General features: G+C 36.1%; 3 protein-coding genes across 4 annotated transcripts; 1 reads left to right on the forward strand and 2 right to left on the reverse strand.

The window, feature by feature from the left end:
• Positions 1-1711: 1711 nt before the first annotated feature.
• On the reverse strand, positions 1712-6349 carry LOC132313623 (chaperone protein dnaJ 6-like). Its single transcript, XM_059812476.1, has 8 exons — positions 5988-6349; positions 3894-3992; positions 3707-3808; positions 3263-3322; positions 3059-3165; positions 2893-2975; positions 2232-2322; positions 1712-2096 (listed from the first exon to the last, which is right to left on the reverse strand). The coding sequence occupies exons 1-8, from the start codon at positions 6096-6098 to the stop codon at positions 1892-1894; spliced, it is 858 nt and encodes a 285-aa protein (XP_059668459.1). The 5' UTR covers positions 6099-6349; the 3' UTR covers positions 1712-1891.
• A 1849-nt stretch (positions 6350-8198) lies between these two features.
• Positions 8199-11789, forward strand: LOC132313624 (zinc finger A20 and AN1 domain-containing stress-associated protein 8-like). 2 transcript variants are annotated; one of them, XM_059812478.1, is made up of 3 exons: positions 8199-8263; positions 8429-8519; positions 10982-11789. In XM_059812478.1, the coding sequence occupies exon 3, from the start codon at positions 10998-11000 to the stop codon at positions 11514-11516; it is 519 nt and encodes a 172-aa protein (XP_059668461.1). In that variant the 5' UTR covers positions 8199-8263; positions 8429-8519; positions 10982-10997; the 3' UTR covers positions 11517-11789. The 2 variants fall into 2 exon arrangements, with proteins under 2 accessions (XP_059668461.1, XP_059668460.1); XM_059812477.1 differs by lacking the exon at positions 8199-8263 and having other exon boundaries at positions 8270-8519.
• Positions 11790-12154: 365 nt separating this feature from the next.
• On the reverse strand, positions 12155-14694 carry LOC132313625 (cytochrome P450 93A3-like). The gene is made up of 2 exons (XM_059812479.1): positions 13750-14694; positions 12155-13074 (listed from the first exon to the last, which is right to left on the reverse strand). Exons 1-2 carry the CDS (start codon positions 14659-14661, stop codon positions 12433-12435), a joined length of 1554 nt encoding a protein of 517 aa, XP_059668462.1. The 5' UTR covers positions 14662-14694; the 3' UTR covers positions 12155-12432.
• Positions 14695-14865: the final 171 nt, after the last annotated feature.

The following is a 14865-nucleotide window of genomic DNA, read 5'->3' on the forward strand; positions in this document are numbered from 1 at the left end:
CAAACATTATGACAAAAGAATACACAATAACTATAGTTGATGATCATCGTCATCTACATTACTCACACAACAAACAAGCACTCTTGCATGAAAATATGTATGGACCTAATTCCAATTATCTAAATTGAGTGCGACAGAAGAGCGATGAGAGAGAATATTATGGAGGAATAAATGAACGTCCCGGAAACCGGCAAGGCAAAACCGTCTCCGGTGGAGATTGTGGGGGAAAGTGCGGAAGGTGCCATAGCGCCACCTTGGGCCGTGGCGGCCGGTATGTATAACAATGCCACGGCCATGACAATGAGAACGTGAGCTGCAAAAGTTCCAAAATGTGCCATTTCTTGGTAGCGGAGGAATGTATAACAATGGAGATAGAAAGATTGTATTGCAGTGGATTGAATGTTGTTGGTTATGTCATGTGTTTGTTTGGAAGAGTCTCAATTTATAGTGGTCTGTTTGGTGCGTGTGGAAATTATAGTACTAGTTTTGGTATGACTTTTCCGTCATGTCTACTGAAATGGAACCCACAAAAGTCAAGAATTGAGTTGGCCACGTGTCCTTATCATGGGACTATGATATTGTACCAACAAGAAGAAAAACATAAGTACTCGTCGGTCAACCCACAAAGTTGATTTTTATGGAAGTTTTAAACCGCTAATCGAACGTGTCGACTGGCGATTGGAGAATATTTCCTCTTCCTGGTCGGCGAGATTACTTTTCAGCCAGCTAATGTAGGATGTAGATCTGCTTTAAAACTCCTCTCTTAAAGTGGTACTGTATACTTTCCAAAATCATACCTGTATTTTAAAGCAATAAATTTTAACACATTTAATATGATTGAAAAAAATACATATAATGTGTTGAAAATTCATATAACAGGATACAAAACCGAAAATATCCGAACATGCCCATTGGATCAAAATCTTGCGGGAGCAGAGGAAGGTTGTGGTCCACCTCAAATCAATTCAACACAAATTAAGATTTGGAACTTCATTGGTTTGACTTTTTAAAAACTCTGATAATCTGTAAAATAATTCTAACAAATTGTTCAAGTCAATTCTCTACTCAAATCTATAAGCGAATGAATTTTTGAAGTAAATTCATTTTTTTATTTCTTTGAGAACAGATAAGAAAATAATGAACCAAGCAAATCTTGAATTACCTACATTTTAATAAGCTTACTTAGTAAAAACTCAAGAAAGGGTAGGATGGTCTTTTCAATACATGGGTCCTTCGATTATCAAAATTTTTGGTGCCCACCTTGGGGATGATTAATTTGAGAGGAAAAAGGAAAAGTACGGTAGTATTTTTATTTCTTAAGTAGCTTCTAAGAGGTTCTTTAGATGGGAAGAATCATAAATCACTCTATGGGATGAAATAGTTTTTGAGATGCATGAAATGTCAAGTTAAAAAACAAGAGAGTTCTATACATGTTAGAAATATTATTTTGGACTTCAAAAAAAAAAAAAAAAAAAAATCTATGCTGGAAAGCCATAGCTTTCAACCGTTTATCACCATCACCATTTACTTTATAATTTAATGCTTTGACGTTTCATTGGTCGGCCAAAGAAGTTCCCTTTAAGTCTGTACTTTTTCCGCTTTAAGGACAATACACATAGAATTGAAAATATTGTCTCTGTATCCTGTGGATTGAAAGAGTTGAAGAGAAAAGGAAAGGGGAAAGGAAAGACGAGAGAAATAACAAAACCACTTAGAGTTAAAAAACCAAAGGAAATGAACAATTTCACTGCAGAATAAAAACCAATCACACGGTTCCAGCATTGGCAGTTACACATATAGATAAAATATAAGCATTGCACAGAATGTTTAGAGAAAAGTATAATATTTTACAGGAAAATATATCAGAGAACACAATTCTTCTAATATATAGTTACTTCCGCCTGGATCTTCCAGATGTCTTTCGACTAATAAGTTTTCTTTGTGCAGCTTCAAATTCTTCGTCAGTGGGTTCCGAAGCTGGTTGACCTCCACCATATTTGGTCACCAGAGATGAGAACATGGAATCAAATTGATCTTTCCGTTCATTTCGACGTTGAGAAATGATTGCATATACATCTTCTGACTGTTTCCTTGATCTGTAAAGGGGTTTAACAGTATGGTAAGGTTGTGAAATATTTTTAATTCGGAGAGAATAAGGAAAAAGAAAAGGAAAACAAAAGACAAATTATTAAACTAGCATATCAATGGGAAATGTTGAAAAGATGCCTCACTTCTCTCTCCGTCTCAAAGGACTTGTAGGTGGTTTTGTTTCAGACACTTGTTTAGCCCATTTCTGATATGCTTTGGATGACTTCAACTCTCCTGCATGAGAGAGTAATTAGTATCACAAAAAACACTTATTGTACAGATTTTACCAGTATGCAGCACATAGTATATCTGAGGCTCTGAATCAAGGTGACAATTGTAAAGGACTGTAATTCTTAGAAAGGAAGGATTAACTAACCGCTTAATGGTTAAACCTCGGGGATTATTAAAGAAGAAAGAAAAAAATCTATTTCACCACCAAGTATTAGCTTTAGTGGTATCTCTAACTCCCAAAGATGAGGCTGAGAATTCAAATTCTAATTGGGGAAAAGTGGGTGTGCTAGTGTCTAACCTATCCGAATAAATAAATAAAGAAGTTTAATTTGAAAAGATAATATAATAAATAAATAAAAAGGTTTTTATTCAGAATAAAAAATTATGCAATCATTCAAATCTTTACAATGTGAATTGTGTATGATGGATGAACAAAAAAATTTTGAGGTTCAATATTCTACTTTCAAAAGTTTTACGTTAGGTCAGAACCTCAGATTCATATTTTCTCCAATTCATTACTAGAACAGTTTTGCTAGCAAAAGTCAGCTGACAAAAGCTAATAAAAGCCTTCACCTGCAGCTATTGCCTCGTCAATGACATCCTTGAATCGATGGGAATCCAGCTTAGAATCTGAGCATAGCATTGAACAGAAGAGCCTGTGAAAGAAAGGACTTTAGAAAACAGGCTTGCAAGTTTAACATATAGTAGGGAAACACTTAAGCAGTTATACAACTTATACCTGTTCATATTTCCCTTATACTTCTTGTACAGGTCAATCAAATCATTCTTCTCTGAGTCAGATCCTCTATAGTTGGCTTCAAACTCTTCAATATCAGCCTCAGTAACCTGAAAGAAAAATATGGTGCTTATTCAAAGTAAAGACTTTGAGAAGATTATAACATGAAATCTAGAAAGTTGCATAGCCAGATAAATGTGATTTAACCTTTTTGTACATGGTTTGGAAAAACTGCTTCAAATTCTGAACAACATCTCCAGCAAGGTCCTGCAAATCAGAAAAGGAAAACATAACATGCTTGTTTCTTTACAAAAGAAGCAGCATTTTAATATTCTAACGGACAAAAAACCTTTCCATTGTGTTTCTGAGAACAACTGAAATGAGTCAACTTCACTTCATAGCTTTGAAATGAGACTCTTAAAAAATTGAATTTAGAATTTGCAGAACAACATCAATGTTACTTTTTATTAAGAGTTTCTGACATGACCATTTCTGCAAGGACTGTAATTTTGTCCACGAACGAGTGAATCTTCAATAATGGATTGGCACCACCAAATGGTATCATAAAAAATAAAAAATTATGGAGTGTCTGAAATTCCAGACGCACAATAGTTTAAGTTCTTTAAAAAACAAGTTTTGGTAATAACTCACTTCATCATCAACAGAACCAGTCTGATCATAGAGTGATCGTTTCTCCTCATCACCAAGAACTGATATAATCTTCTGCAGTTGCTGAAATTTTTCTTTGGCATCCTGTGATGGAAAAAATGAAGGGTTACAAATACACAATCAGGTCAATGAACACATGAAGAATGAATCGTTAAAAATCAATTTTCACCTCATCGCCAGGATTTTTATCAGGGTGTAGTCGCAATGCCAACTTATAGTACGCTTTCTTTATTTCCTGTTGAGATGCGGACTTTTCCACGCCAAGAACCTAAAAGGCACTGAGTTATTATTTAAAGTATTTTGTGCCTTGCTTCATGTTGGATCAACAAATCATACAGCTATAGAGGGTTAATAGAACAAAACAATAACAAGGAGTAAAAGTAAAGGCACAAACACCATATGGTAAACAATGCATGTTTTGATCAATCAGAAGCCAAACATGGTAATTATAGCAAGTCAATATACCAACTCATAAAATTCAGTCTATTAAACAGTCAATATAATCCACATTTCAGCAGTTTGCATTGATAACATTCTTGCATTAAAATGAAATTCTAGCAGAAGCTTCAGACAAACACAAGTAAAATTATGATCATCGCCTATCCCAGGAAGAAAATTTAATTATCATTAAGAAATAGGGCATTTATCACCCACCGATATATATATATATATATATATATATATATATATATTGAAATGGAATTCGTAGAACTATATACAACATTTATTATGAACACGTACACTAAATCCTTGCTTCCCTACAAATTCGGATAACACAAAGCAAGGATACATAGCTTGCAGCAACGAATCACACAAAGTAAAAGAAAATAATAAAACTATCCTCAAACCTCTTGTAGGAATTTGGTGGTTCAGAGATCTTACTGTATCAAAAAAAGAGCACACATTTTTATCGCATTTTGTAAAGTGACTTTAAACCCTTGAAAATGCCTCAATTAGGGACTTGCCAAGTCATACTATGTTTATGTCGGTGAGGAGAAGGAGACAGGCTACGACGGACACACAATGACATTGGTATGGTATCATATGTTTGGCAAATGTTGTTAGACAGGCAGCCAACTAACAAATTTGATGCTTCAACTTAATACATAGATGGAGGTAAAACAATCTTATTGAGTTCCTTTTTACATTATTGTTTCAAAGTGAGTTAATTGACTATGTTAACACATAATTTCAGTAAGTATTTTCAACAAAATCCTAACTGCTCCAACACTTGAAAATTATGAATTAAACATCGTATTTTAAGATAACAATAACTAAAAGGGTTGTTCTAGAGGAAAAGAATCGATGGTTAGGATTAATTGAGCAAAGTGGCTGCTCTCAGAGTCAATACTGCATTCTCATGATTGACAATCCAAAAATCAAGATTCTCATGGTGGTTCAGGAAGCATTGCTATACATGACTTTTAAGGAGGAAAAATAAATCCATCTTGAAGAAATTAAAAAAAAAAAAAAAAAACATTTAGAAAAATCTAAGTATAAACAAATATTTAACAATCATTATAACAAATTTTCTGAACATTTCTTTCTTTGTAAAATTTACAATTGTTGTGAAAAGGAAAAAGCAGGAACCAATAATAGAAAACTATATATTTATTTTAAAGGGTTTGGAGCAGGACAGGTTTTTTTATTCCCAATAGGGGCAGAGAGGGACAGTTTAATTGACATCCCACTTTGCTTTGAATTTTTTTAAATAATTGTTCATGTCTTCTGATGACTGTCTTTTGCATTTCATTGCTTTAGATAATCAACTTCTTATCTTTTAAAAACCAAATAAATCTCTAAGGAGTAGTTGGAATCATACAACATCTCCGAGGTGGTTACTGGTTAATGTCAATATAACCCTTTTCATAGAAGGGGAGAGGAAAAATAAAATAAAAACGGCAGTCCATGTTGTACAGAAACAAGAGAGAAAAATCGTTTCTTAATTTAAAGTTTTTAGGGCATTTATCCTATACTCGTAATTCATTGTCATATCTTGAACTATATTTGATTTTCAAATCCTAGATTCCATCTACGGTAAGATTCTTACGATCTAATACATCTAGTCCGTAAAATTGCTTAAGGGTTCAGGAAGCATCACTATATGTTAAGGATCCTTATAACTGAAGCAATCACAATTTACAAGTAGACCTAATTAACAAATTAGGGCAAACACTAACTACAAATTCATATAATCGCTTCACCAAATCGAAAAATAAATCATCTAAGAAACAACCAAATTTTTTTTTTTTTTATCAGATACCTCGTACAAGCTCTTCTCCGTTGAAGATTCACCGAGATTTTCATGATGCTTTTGCTCTTCCTCTCGTTCTTCGCTGTCTTCCGAAACCCTAGCTTTCTTTCGCCTCCCCATTTCAAGCAAATATGTGAATTTACCGTACACAAAATGAAGAATTAGAGCGCTGTGTGTGTGTTTGTAGAGACTATAGAGAAAAACAAGGCAACTAAGAATGAGCGCTCTCTCTATAGATATAATCAATCCGGTGATAAATTCCCGCCATATCACCCCTAAAGTTTACATATTCCCGCCATATGATGATCTCAAGCGATCGGCCTCCCACGTGGGACCATGATGATTGTAGGGTGATGATCTTGCCACGTACACATTGATAGTTGATGGGGGCTCTACGCTTCGACGGGACTATAATAAATATGCTACATTCATAAGAGAAAATTGAGAACTATATTGGGCCTTAGTCGATAACGTGACTAGTTGGGCTAAACTAAATTATAGTAACAATTTAAAACATAACGTGAGTAGTTGGGCTAAACTAAATCTTAACTTGCACGTATCACTTTCTTTACGAGTTTAACAAGCCAAACTCATTTTTGTTCAAGTTCTGATAAATGAGTATTAAAAAATTCTAAGTTCAATTTATTTACCTGATAAACAAATACACGTCAAACTAATGACGAATCAAATCTAAACTCTTCGTTTAAAGCCCTATAAAATTTGAGGAGCCAAATCTAATCTCAATTAGGGAAGGCAAAGAGGCAAAGTTTAGAATATCCATCATACCAAAAGTTTTGTTTGGGCAAAACACCCCTCTTACTTGCCTTTTGAGGAATGAAAAAAATAAAAATAAATAAGTTTTAAAAAAACTCCCTTATATATAAAAAATGTGCAAGAAAGGCCCTTATAAGAAAAGGAAAAAAATGCATATAACTCCTTGTATCATTCATGTATTGAGCAATTTGCCCCATATTAAATGGATTAATTGAAAAATAAAAAATAAAAAGTAGTTGGTGATGTCATTTTTAAAATAATAAAAAAAAAAAAGTCAAAACTGTCATTTTTGTGTGACAAGAATACCCCTACTAATTTTGTATGTATTTGAATACTGAATGGGTTTGTTTGGATGCGTTTTAAGACCTGTCCAAAGAAAACGCTCTATATATCGTCATAATCAATCTCTCTAAAAATATATATATTCTAGCTCTAAAATATCTCGCCACCTCTGATATTCTATCTCTAATTATTTTTTCTCTAAAATATCTTTTTGTGGCCGAGATATTATCTCTCTTTCTATTTTTTTTTTTTTTTCTATCTAAATTTTTTGTGTCGCTGCCAATATTATGTCCTCTCTAAATGATAGTTGCACTATATTTTCTTGTAAATGAAAGATCCTCCCTTAATTATATATATTATATATAATAATAATAATAATTAAATAAACAAATTTGTTTTGACACAAATTGTTATCAAGATGAACTTAGGATTTCTATCAAAATTAAAATTTTGATCTAGTTACTCTTACTGGACACAAAACTCAAGCAACTCATTTTTCTTTTTTTAATTATTTATTTTATTACTGTCGATATTTTTATCATATCTTGTTAAAAAAAAAAAAAAAACCCAAAGACTTTAACATCACGCCAAGCCAAACTTTTTGAGCTTACCATTAACTTGTTTTTTTTTTTTCCTAGTTAATTTACCATTAACTTTTCAAGCACAATTTCTCAGATATCATTAATAAGTGAGATAAAATATAATTAAAAAAACTATTATTATTGATAAGTGAGATTGACGTGTACTTAGTGACATAGATCTATAAATTTTTTATTTTTAGCGACCATAGATTTATATATTTTTGAATGAATTGGAAGAACAATAGTTAAATTTGGTAACCGATAACAAGACACAAACATTCTAATTTTGCTTTAAATATTGGGACACTCATTTATAATTAAATGCTGTTATGTTAAGTCTTTAAGGGTAATTTTGATATTTTGTCTTTTAACCTTCTTCTTTTTATTTTTTATTTTTTTGGGTAATGATAAAGTAAGGTTAATTTAGTAATATTTTCATTAAAATTTTGATTTGTTCTTATTTGTACAAATTAAAAATTATGTGGATTTTGATTTGTTAATTTTGTCCTTTTGTCCTTGTACATTTTGCATATTATGAGGATTTATTTATTTACAGTTAACCCTTAAAAAAATAAATAAATGAATGAATTAGAGGGATAAAATAAAGTTGGCTTGACTCGGTGCAAAGGGCTGGTTGGCAGACAAAAGGTATTTCATATAGGATGAAGAAGAGAGATCATAATGCTACCCAAACCTCTCTCTCTCTTTGCCATTCGATTTCTCCGATTAACGATAGGAACATATGATTCGATTTAGGTAATATATGTCTCTCTGCCGATAGTAATCTGTGATTTTGTGTGTGTGGTGATTTAGGGTTTTTGGTGACACATTGAATTTGGGTGAGGATCCATCTGGTTCGATTTTGTGACTCGTGATCGGCCAAAAGCTGTCGTCTTTACAACAGGTGAGGGGCTCCTTTGACATTTTTGTGTCTTCTTGATATTTTAGTCTAATTAGTTGTGTACTTAACTACATATATGTACTTGTCCTTTCTTTGTTCTCTCTCTCTATATATATTTGTGATGATGTGTGCTTTCAATTGTTTTCATGGGTGGACTTTAATTCTTTGAATATGTAAAGCTGATTCCTTTGTATGATTATATCACCCAAGTGTTACGGAAGGTGCAAAGTTAGGATTTTTAAGCGAGTGTTTGAGACCCATCTAAAGTTTTGTCAGTTTAGTTCATGATAACGGATTAGAAGGAAACCCTTCATTTTTTACTTGCTGGGTTTTTAATAAACTATCCAATTGTAGTGGAATGTATTGACTCGTTTGATGTGCTGTTTAATAAACTATCCAATTGTAGTGGAATGTATTGACTCGTTTGATGTGCTGTTTTGGATTCATTACCAGTGATTGTTAGTTTTGCTTGTTCTGTTAGTAGTTATTTAGGAGTTTTTTTTTATTTTTATATGTTTTTGCCAAATCTTATGTTTGGATTCATGTGTTTGAATTATTGTGTTATATCAGCTGTATAGAGTCTTTATGCATGCAATTGTGTATACAGTCTAGGTCTTTATTAGACTCCCCTGAATAATTTAGACTCTTTATAAGAGGTCATCTTTTGTTCTCTTTCATATTTGAAGGTTTCTGTAAACTTGTGGGAAACAATTTAGGTAAAAGAGCAGTGGTCAGGTTTTACAAGGGGCAACTTCTTTTGGTTTCTCAAGCAGTGCAATTTTTGCTGTCATAAAAGATGAAAATCACTAGTTTTTCTTCACTCTTATCTTAATTAAATGCAACTCAGTGTTTAGGTATTTCTAGATTTCTGATGTAGCTGTAGGGCTGCAAATGAACTGGAGTGATTTATTAAAGAAAACGAGCTCAATCTTAATATTCAAGCTCGTTTTTCATACAAGCCGAGCTTGAGCAAGACTGAGCTTGGTTTGCTTAGGCTTGTTTAACCAAATGTGTCAGTGTTCCAAAGTTTTGTTCAACCAAACAGGCTCTTATAGTTTTGTTAACAAACGCTGTCTTAAATTTTATCCAATGAAACATGCCCTTTACACTCATTTTAGCCTAACATGATGTTTCTATCCCTGTTTTTCAAAGGTGCTTAAAAAATGAGATAAGATTTCCTCTCTCTCACATCAGTTTGCTATTAGCTTAATCACATCCAATCTCTCTCTCATCTGCAAGTGCAAGATGCCAAGAAGTGTGATGGATTCTACGAAGATTGTAAAGTGATTGTTGGCAGTGGTGAGATTCTGATTTGAGGTTGGGAGATGATGATGCCATGACAAGTTGATGCAAAGATTGAGAATGTCTGAAATCAATTTTTGAGGACAACTTCAAGATTGATAGGCTCGCAGGGTGAAGCTTAGTGAGCTTAGGGGAGGTAGGTTCACAGGCAATGATGTCCCGTGGGTTGATCAAGGAAGGTAATGATGTATCAGCAGATAAAGCCAACAAGCTGCAGAGGAGCTGGCAACGTTGGTTTACTAGGGTGTTAAAAAGGAGGTGGTGGTGACAGCTCAATTCTGATGCTGGTTCAAGATGATGCTTATAGTTTTCGTGGGTGCTTAGGAGATGTAGTGGTGATGGCAAAATGCTCTGGCGAGTAAGAGAGTAACACGCTGATGTTGTGGTGGCAGCAACTCTGATGGCGATTCAAGAGGACGCTGCTATAGTTGGATTTTGTCAGTGCTTAGGTGATGAAGTTGTTATGGTGAGATGCTTTGGTGGACTGGAGGGATTTGTGATGATGTTGTGGTTGCCATATTTGGGATTTTGATAAAGCCGAGCTCTTAACTTCTCTCTGCTTGCTTTTTACTCTTAAGTACTCCTAACCCAGCCTCTTCTTTCCTGTACATATGAAAAAGATCTGCTATGTAATCTCTTTAGGCCACCTGAACCCATCACACCTTTGGCAGGAGGAGTTATAAAGGTGGGAAAAAAAAAACCAATACAACACCTGCATATATTACTTCTAGGGGGTTGATGCATTTGTGAATTTTGGGTTTTGCTAATGTGAGGGGTAAGGACTAATGAAGGGTGTTAAGGTTGACGGCTACCATACAAGATGGCTGGTTGGCTTGGTCTACAGCAATATGGAAGATGGCAGTGATGGCTGGATTGGTTTTTTGCTCTGATACCAATTGGTCAGGGTAAGCTCCACCTTTAAAGTGGTAAGGCAGTCACACAAAGCCCCTTATACCGTTAACTGGAGGTGTAGCGTGGTTGATATTGGTTGAGAGTATCTTCCATCTCTGCTCCGGCTTAATTATTCACATCAACGCACTTGCATGTGCTGTTTACTTGCTTTACTTGAATGCGTTTCTATATTTGTGTATGTTGTTGGTTGGGAAGTAGATTGTTGGTATTGTTTGTGTTTTGTACTCCTAGTCATTGAGATGATTTTGCAGCTGGGTAGCTGAATAGATGGAGTCTTCCAAAGAGACAGGATGCCAAGCTCCAGAAGGCCCCATTCTTTGCATCAACAACTGTGGCTTCTTTGGCAGTGCTGCCACAATGAACATGTGTTCCAAGTGCCACAAGGACATGATATTGAAACAGGAACAGGCCAAACTTGCAGCTTCTTCCATTGAGAACATCGTAAATGGTGGATTGGGCGGCAACGGTAAGGAGCTTGTTGTTGGTGGTGATGTGGATGTGCAAGCCGGACCGGTGGAGGTGAAGGTTGTTTCTACACAAGCATCATGTGATTCATCCTCTAGCCAGAGTTCAGAGTTGAAGGTGAAAGAGGGTCCTAATAGGTGCGGCACTTGTCGCAAACGTGTCGGTTTAACGGGGTTCAATTGCAGGTGTGGAAATCTCTTCTGTGCAGTTCATCGGTACTCTGACAAACATGACTGTCCATTTGATTATCGGACAGTTGCTCAGGATGCTATCGCCAAAGCCAATCCTGTTGTGAAGGCTAAAAAGCTCGACAAAATCTAGGAGCCATGGACTGAAGGTTTTATTTTCATGTGCTGAAGTATGATGCTTTCACTTTATATCCATGTCTATTCGTATAAGTTGGGAGCTCATCTTGCTAGGTATCCTTGAGTGATATAAATGGTTTAGAGCATGAGAGTGAGGGTTTTTTCAGTCCATTGAACACTATTGTCCTTGTTGGTCGATGAGGATTACTTTCATCTCTGGTGTGTTTCTTTATTTGGGCTGGCTTCTTAGACGTATTCATGATTAATTTGTAATCTGTCCTTTTGGTTCTCTTTTGCATTTAACTGTAGCAGATTTCATAATGGTTGTGCAGTATGGCAATAGTACAAAATATGTGTGTTATAATCTATTTCATCAGTATATATATACTAGTTCTATAAACTCCACCTAAAAGATGCCGTGTTTAACATACCCAAGGTTCAGTTATTAATGTGTGGTTTGGATGTGCGTGGGAGGTAGAAATCAAAAGTGGTGGTTTAAGGTGCTTTGTTCATTGACTGTTACAGATCAATCATCAATCATACTAATATTCAATAATGATACTCTTCCCAGGTAGGTCCTTGAGTGATTGGTAATCCCACTTTTTGGTAGTCGGGCGATCATCCAGACCCCTTCAAGTGTTACATTTTGATTGTAGAACACGCCCTTGACTTTGAGTCGACCTGGACTGTCAACTGTGGCACGCGGTCAATCATTAAACAAGAGCCCAGAGGCATGAAACAGAGTGGGTGTTTGTAAAATGACACTGTTTTACTATCATAGCACACAAACATACCAAACTTGTTCCTTACTTTTTCTTTTCTTCTCTCTCTTTCATTTTTTCTTTCCCAGCTCCATCTTAATGGAAATAAAGAAAGGTAGTTCCTTTTTTGTTCTTTGGTCATTTTCTTAATGTTTGATACTGCGTTATAGGTTACATTGATGGAAATGGATTGAGTCTAGCCACTGGTGTACAAACCAGAGGATGTGCCCGTGGAAGCGTCAACCCAGGTCCCTCTTCCATGTCCACTGTACCATTCCCTCCATCACCAACCTTCCATTCAAAGCATTGAATCATAGTTGCAAGGCTTGTTTGGACTACCTGTAACGCCAGTGAAGTCCCAGGGCATCCTCTTCTGCCACTCCCAAACGGCAACAAATGAAAATGCTGCCCCCTGACATCCAACTGGTTCTTCCCACTTCCCTCTTGATCATCAACAAACCTTTCTGGGTGAAACTCAAGTGGGTTTTCCCAGTGATTCGGGTCTCTGCCTAGTGCCCAAACATTGACAAACAGTCTAGTCTTCGCTGGTATTTTATAGTCCCCAATAGTGCAATCTTCACTTGACTCTCTAACAATCAATGGGCCTGTGGGGTGAAGCCTTAGTGTTTCTTTAACTATGGCTTGGAGGTAAGGAAGGTTTGGTATATCTGATTCTTCGACTAGTCTGCTCTTTCCAACCACACAATCAATCTCCTGTATTGCTTTCTCCATAACATTGGGATGGTTGATCAGCTCTGCTAGTCCCCATTCCGTTGTAATGGCCGATGTGTCGGTTCCAGCAGCAAATATGTCCTGCAAATATTATAGCATGGGATTTTGTATATTTTTGCTAAACTAGACTGATAAAAGTTGCTAGAAAGACCAATTTTATCATAATCATAATATAATAGAAGTGTTAGTAGAATACTCTTGTATTTTAAGAACATGACATAAGTGTCTCTCAAGGACTCTTCATTAGGTTACCGCATTTTTTGGATCAGAGATTAAACAAATGGAGCAAGCTTAAACCCTTAAATTAAAATAGTAAAAGTCAACAACTATTGATATTATTTATCACCTTATTAAGTTAAGTGATTTTAGTCTCACACATGAATAATTCCTTTGGTTGATTAAGACATTGAAGCAATTGTACCTAACACTCCATTGCTGCTATGGCCGGTCGGCAAAACTAACCTCTCAAAAGGCTTAATTGTACTTAAACCCTAGTAATTATCGTTTGTGACACCACCTCTTGAACTATGTTTTTGACAGATAACTCCCCTGATTTATGAAATTTTTTTACACTCTACTCCCTTTTGCCTTGTGATCATTATTTACCAATGCCACATACCTGCTATCTGATAAATGCTCGAACGAACAATTTTACAGGAGATGAGATTTGATTTTTAGTATATGGGTTCTATTTGAGAGAGTTAATGTAGCTATTAATACTTGAACAAGAAATGCTGAAAATGAGTGATGCATTACCAGAATGAAGGCCTTAATGTTCTCTCTCGTCAGTTTCATCTCTGAGTTCTCATCTTCTAATATATCCAGTAAAAGATCAAGTACATCCTTCACAGCATCACCAGCTCCTTCAACACTCTCTTTCCTACTCCTCCTTGCCTCTTCATGCTCCCCTATGATCCTCTCCATCATCCCATCGAACCGGTCACGAATATCCTTCACTCTCTTCCCAAATCCCTGCAAATCCAAGTTCTTGCAGAACCAAATAAAATCAGAAAGATTGAACTTCCCTGTGAGCTCGGCTATCTCATGAATCAACTTCCTCACCTCCCCGGCTTCATGTTCCTTCTCTGAACACCTCTCTCTCATAACCATTCTTGATATCACATTGTTTGTCACCCTTATGAGCTCTCCCCCAACATCAACTGCCTCACCGGCTTTCGCCTTCTTTAACATTAGCTTCATGAAATGTGTCAACTCATCTCGTCTAACCGGAGAGAGAAGGTCTAGCGTTCGACCACCTAAGAGTTGAGACATGCATAGTTTTTTCATGAACTTCCAATAGGGTCCATAGGGTGCAAATGAGAAATCTTGTGATCCATAAGTTAGGTAATCCACAGCGGCGATTTGAGGACGGTTGGAGAAGGAAGCTTCATGAGTTTTGAGGAACTCTTTGGCCATTTCCGGGGAGGAGGCGACCACAGAAGGGACAGAGCCGAGGAAGATGTGTATCAATGGGCCGTAGCGGGCTGAGAGCTTGTGTAGAGCCTGGTGAGGTATCGGAGCTAGTAGGTGGAGGTGGCCGATGATCGGCAGGGCTAGTGGGCTTGGCGGGAGGTGGGACTTGGCTCGGAGTTTGAAGAGATATCGGAGAAAGATGGTGGAGGTGAGCCATACGAGGAAGAGAATGATGAAGCCTTGGAAATCAGCCATGGATGAAGTTGCAGGAGAAACAAAGAAGTACTATATGATGTTGGTTCGCAGAGGGGTGTATTTATGAAATGTTTGTAAGAACAAGTGGCCTGCCGGCCTGTGGGCCATGGGACTAAGAAAACCTCAACGACGACCTTGTCCGTATAATGACAGATTCGTCACATATATATAATACTATATTAAATTTCATTCTTTGTCTTAATT

This window comes from Cornus florida, unplaced genomic scaffold, assembly GCF_030987335.1.
Source record: "Cornus florida cultivar Cherokee Brave unplaced genomic scaffold, ASM3098733v1 CherokeeBrave_3.0.0_Hap2_Chr06, whole genome shotgun sequence".
In the NCBI taxonomy this organism is placed as follows: Eukaryota; Viridiplantae; Streptophyta; class Magnoliopsida; order Cornales; family Cornaceae; genus Cornus; species Cornus florida.

Bases quoted from the DNA above. Each gene is read 5' to 3' on its own strand.
- LOC132313623 (XM_059812476.1), bottom strand. From the start codon at position 6,098: ATGGGGAGGCGAAAGAAAGCTAGGGTTTCGGAAGACAGCGAAGAACGA. The intron at 3,809-3,893 runs GTGAAAATTGAT...TTTCCATCACAG, and splicing joins ATAAAAATCCTGGCGATGAG to GATGCCAAAGAAAAATTTCA. The intron at 3,166-3,262 runs GTTAAATCACAT...TTTTTCTTTCAG, and splicing joins TCCAAACCATGTACAAAAAG to GTTACTGAGGCTGATATTGA.
- LOC132313624 (XM_059812478.1), top strand. From the start codon at position 10,998: ATGGAGTCTTCCAAAGAGACAGGATGCCAAGCTCCAGAAGGCCCCATT.
- LOC132313625 (XM_059812479.1), bottom strand. From the start codon at position 14,661: ATGGCTGATTTCCAAGGCTTCATCATTCTCTTCCTCGTATGGCTCACC. The intron at 13,075-13,749 runs GTAATGCATCAC...TAATATTTGCAG, and splicing joins ACATTAAGGCCTTCATTCTG to GACATATTTGCTGCTGGAAC.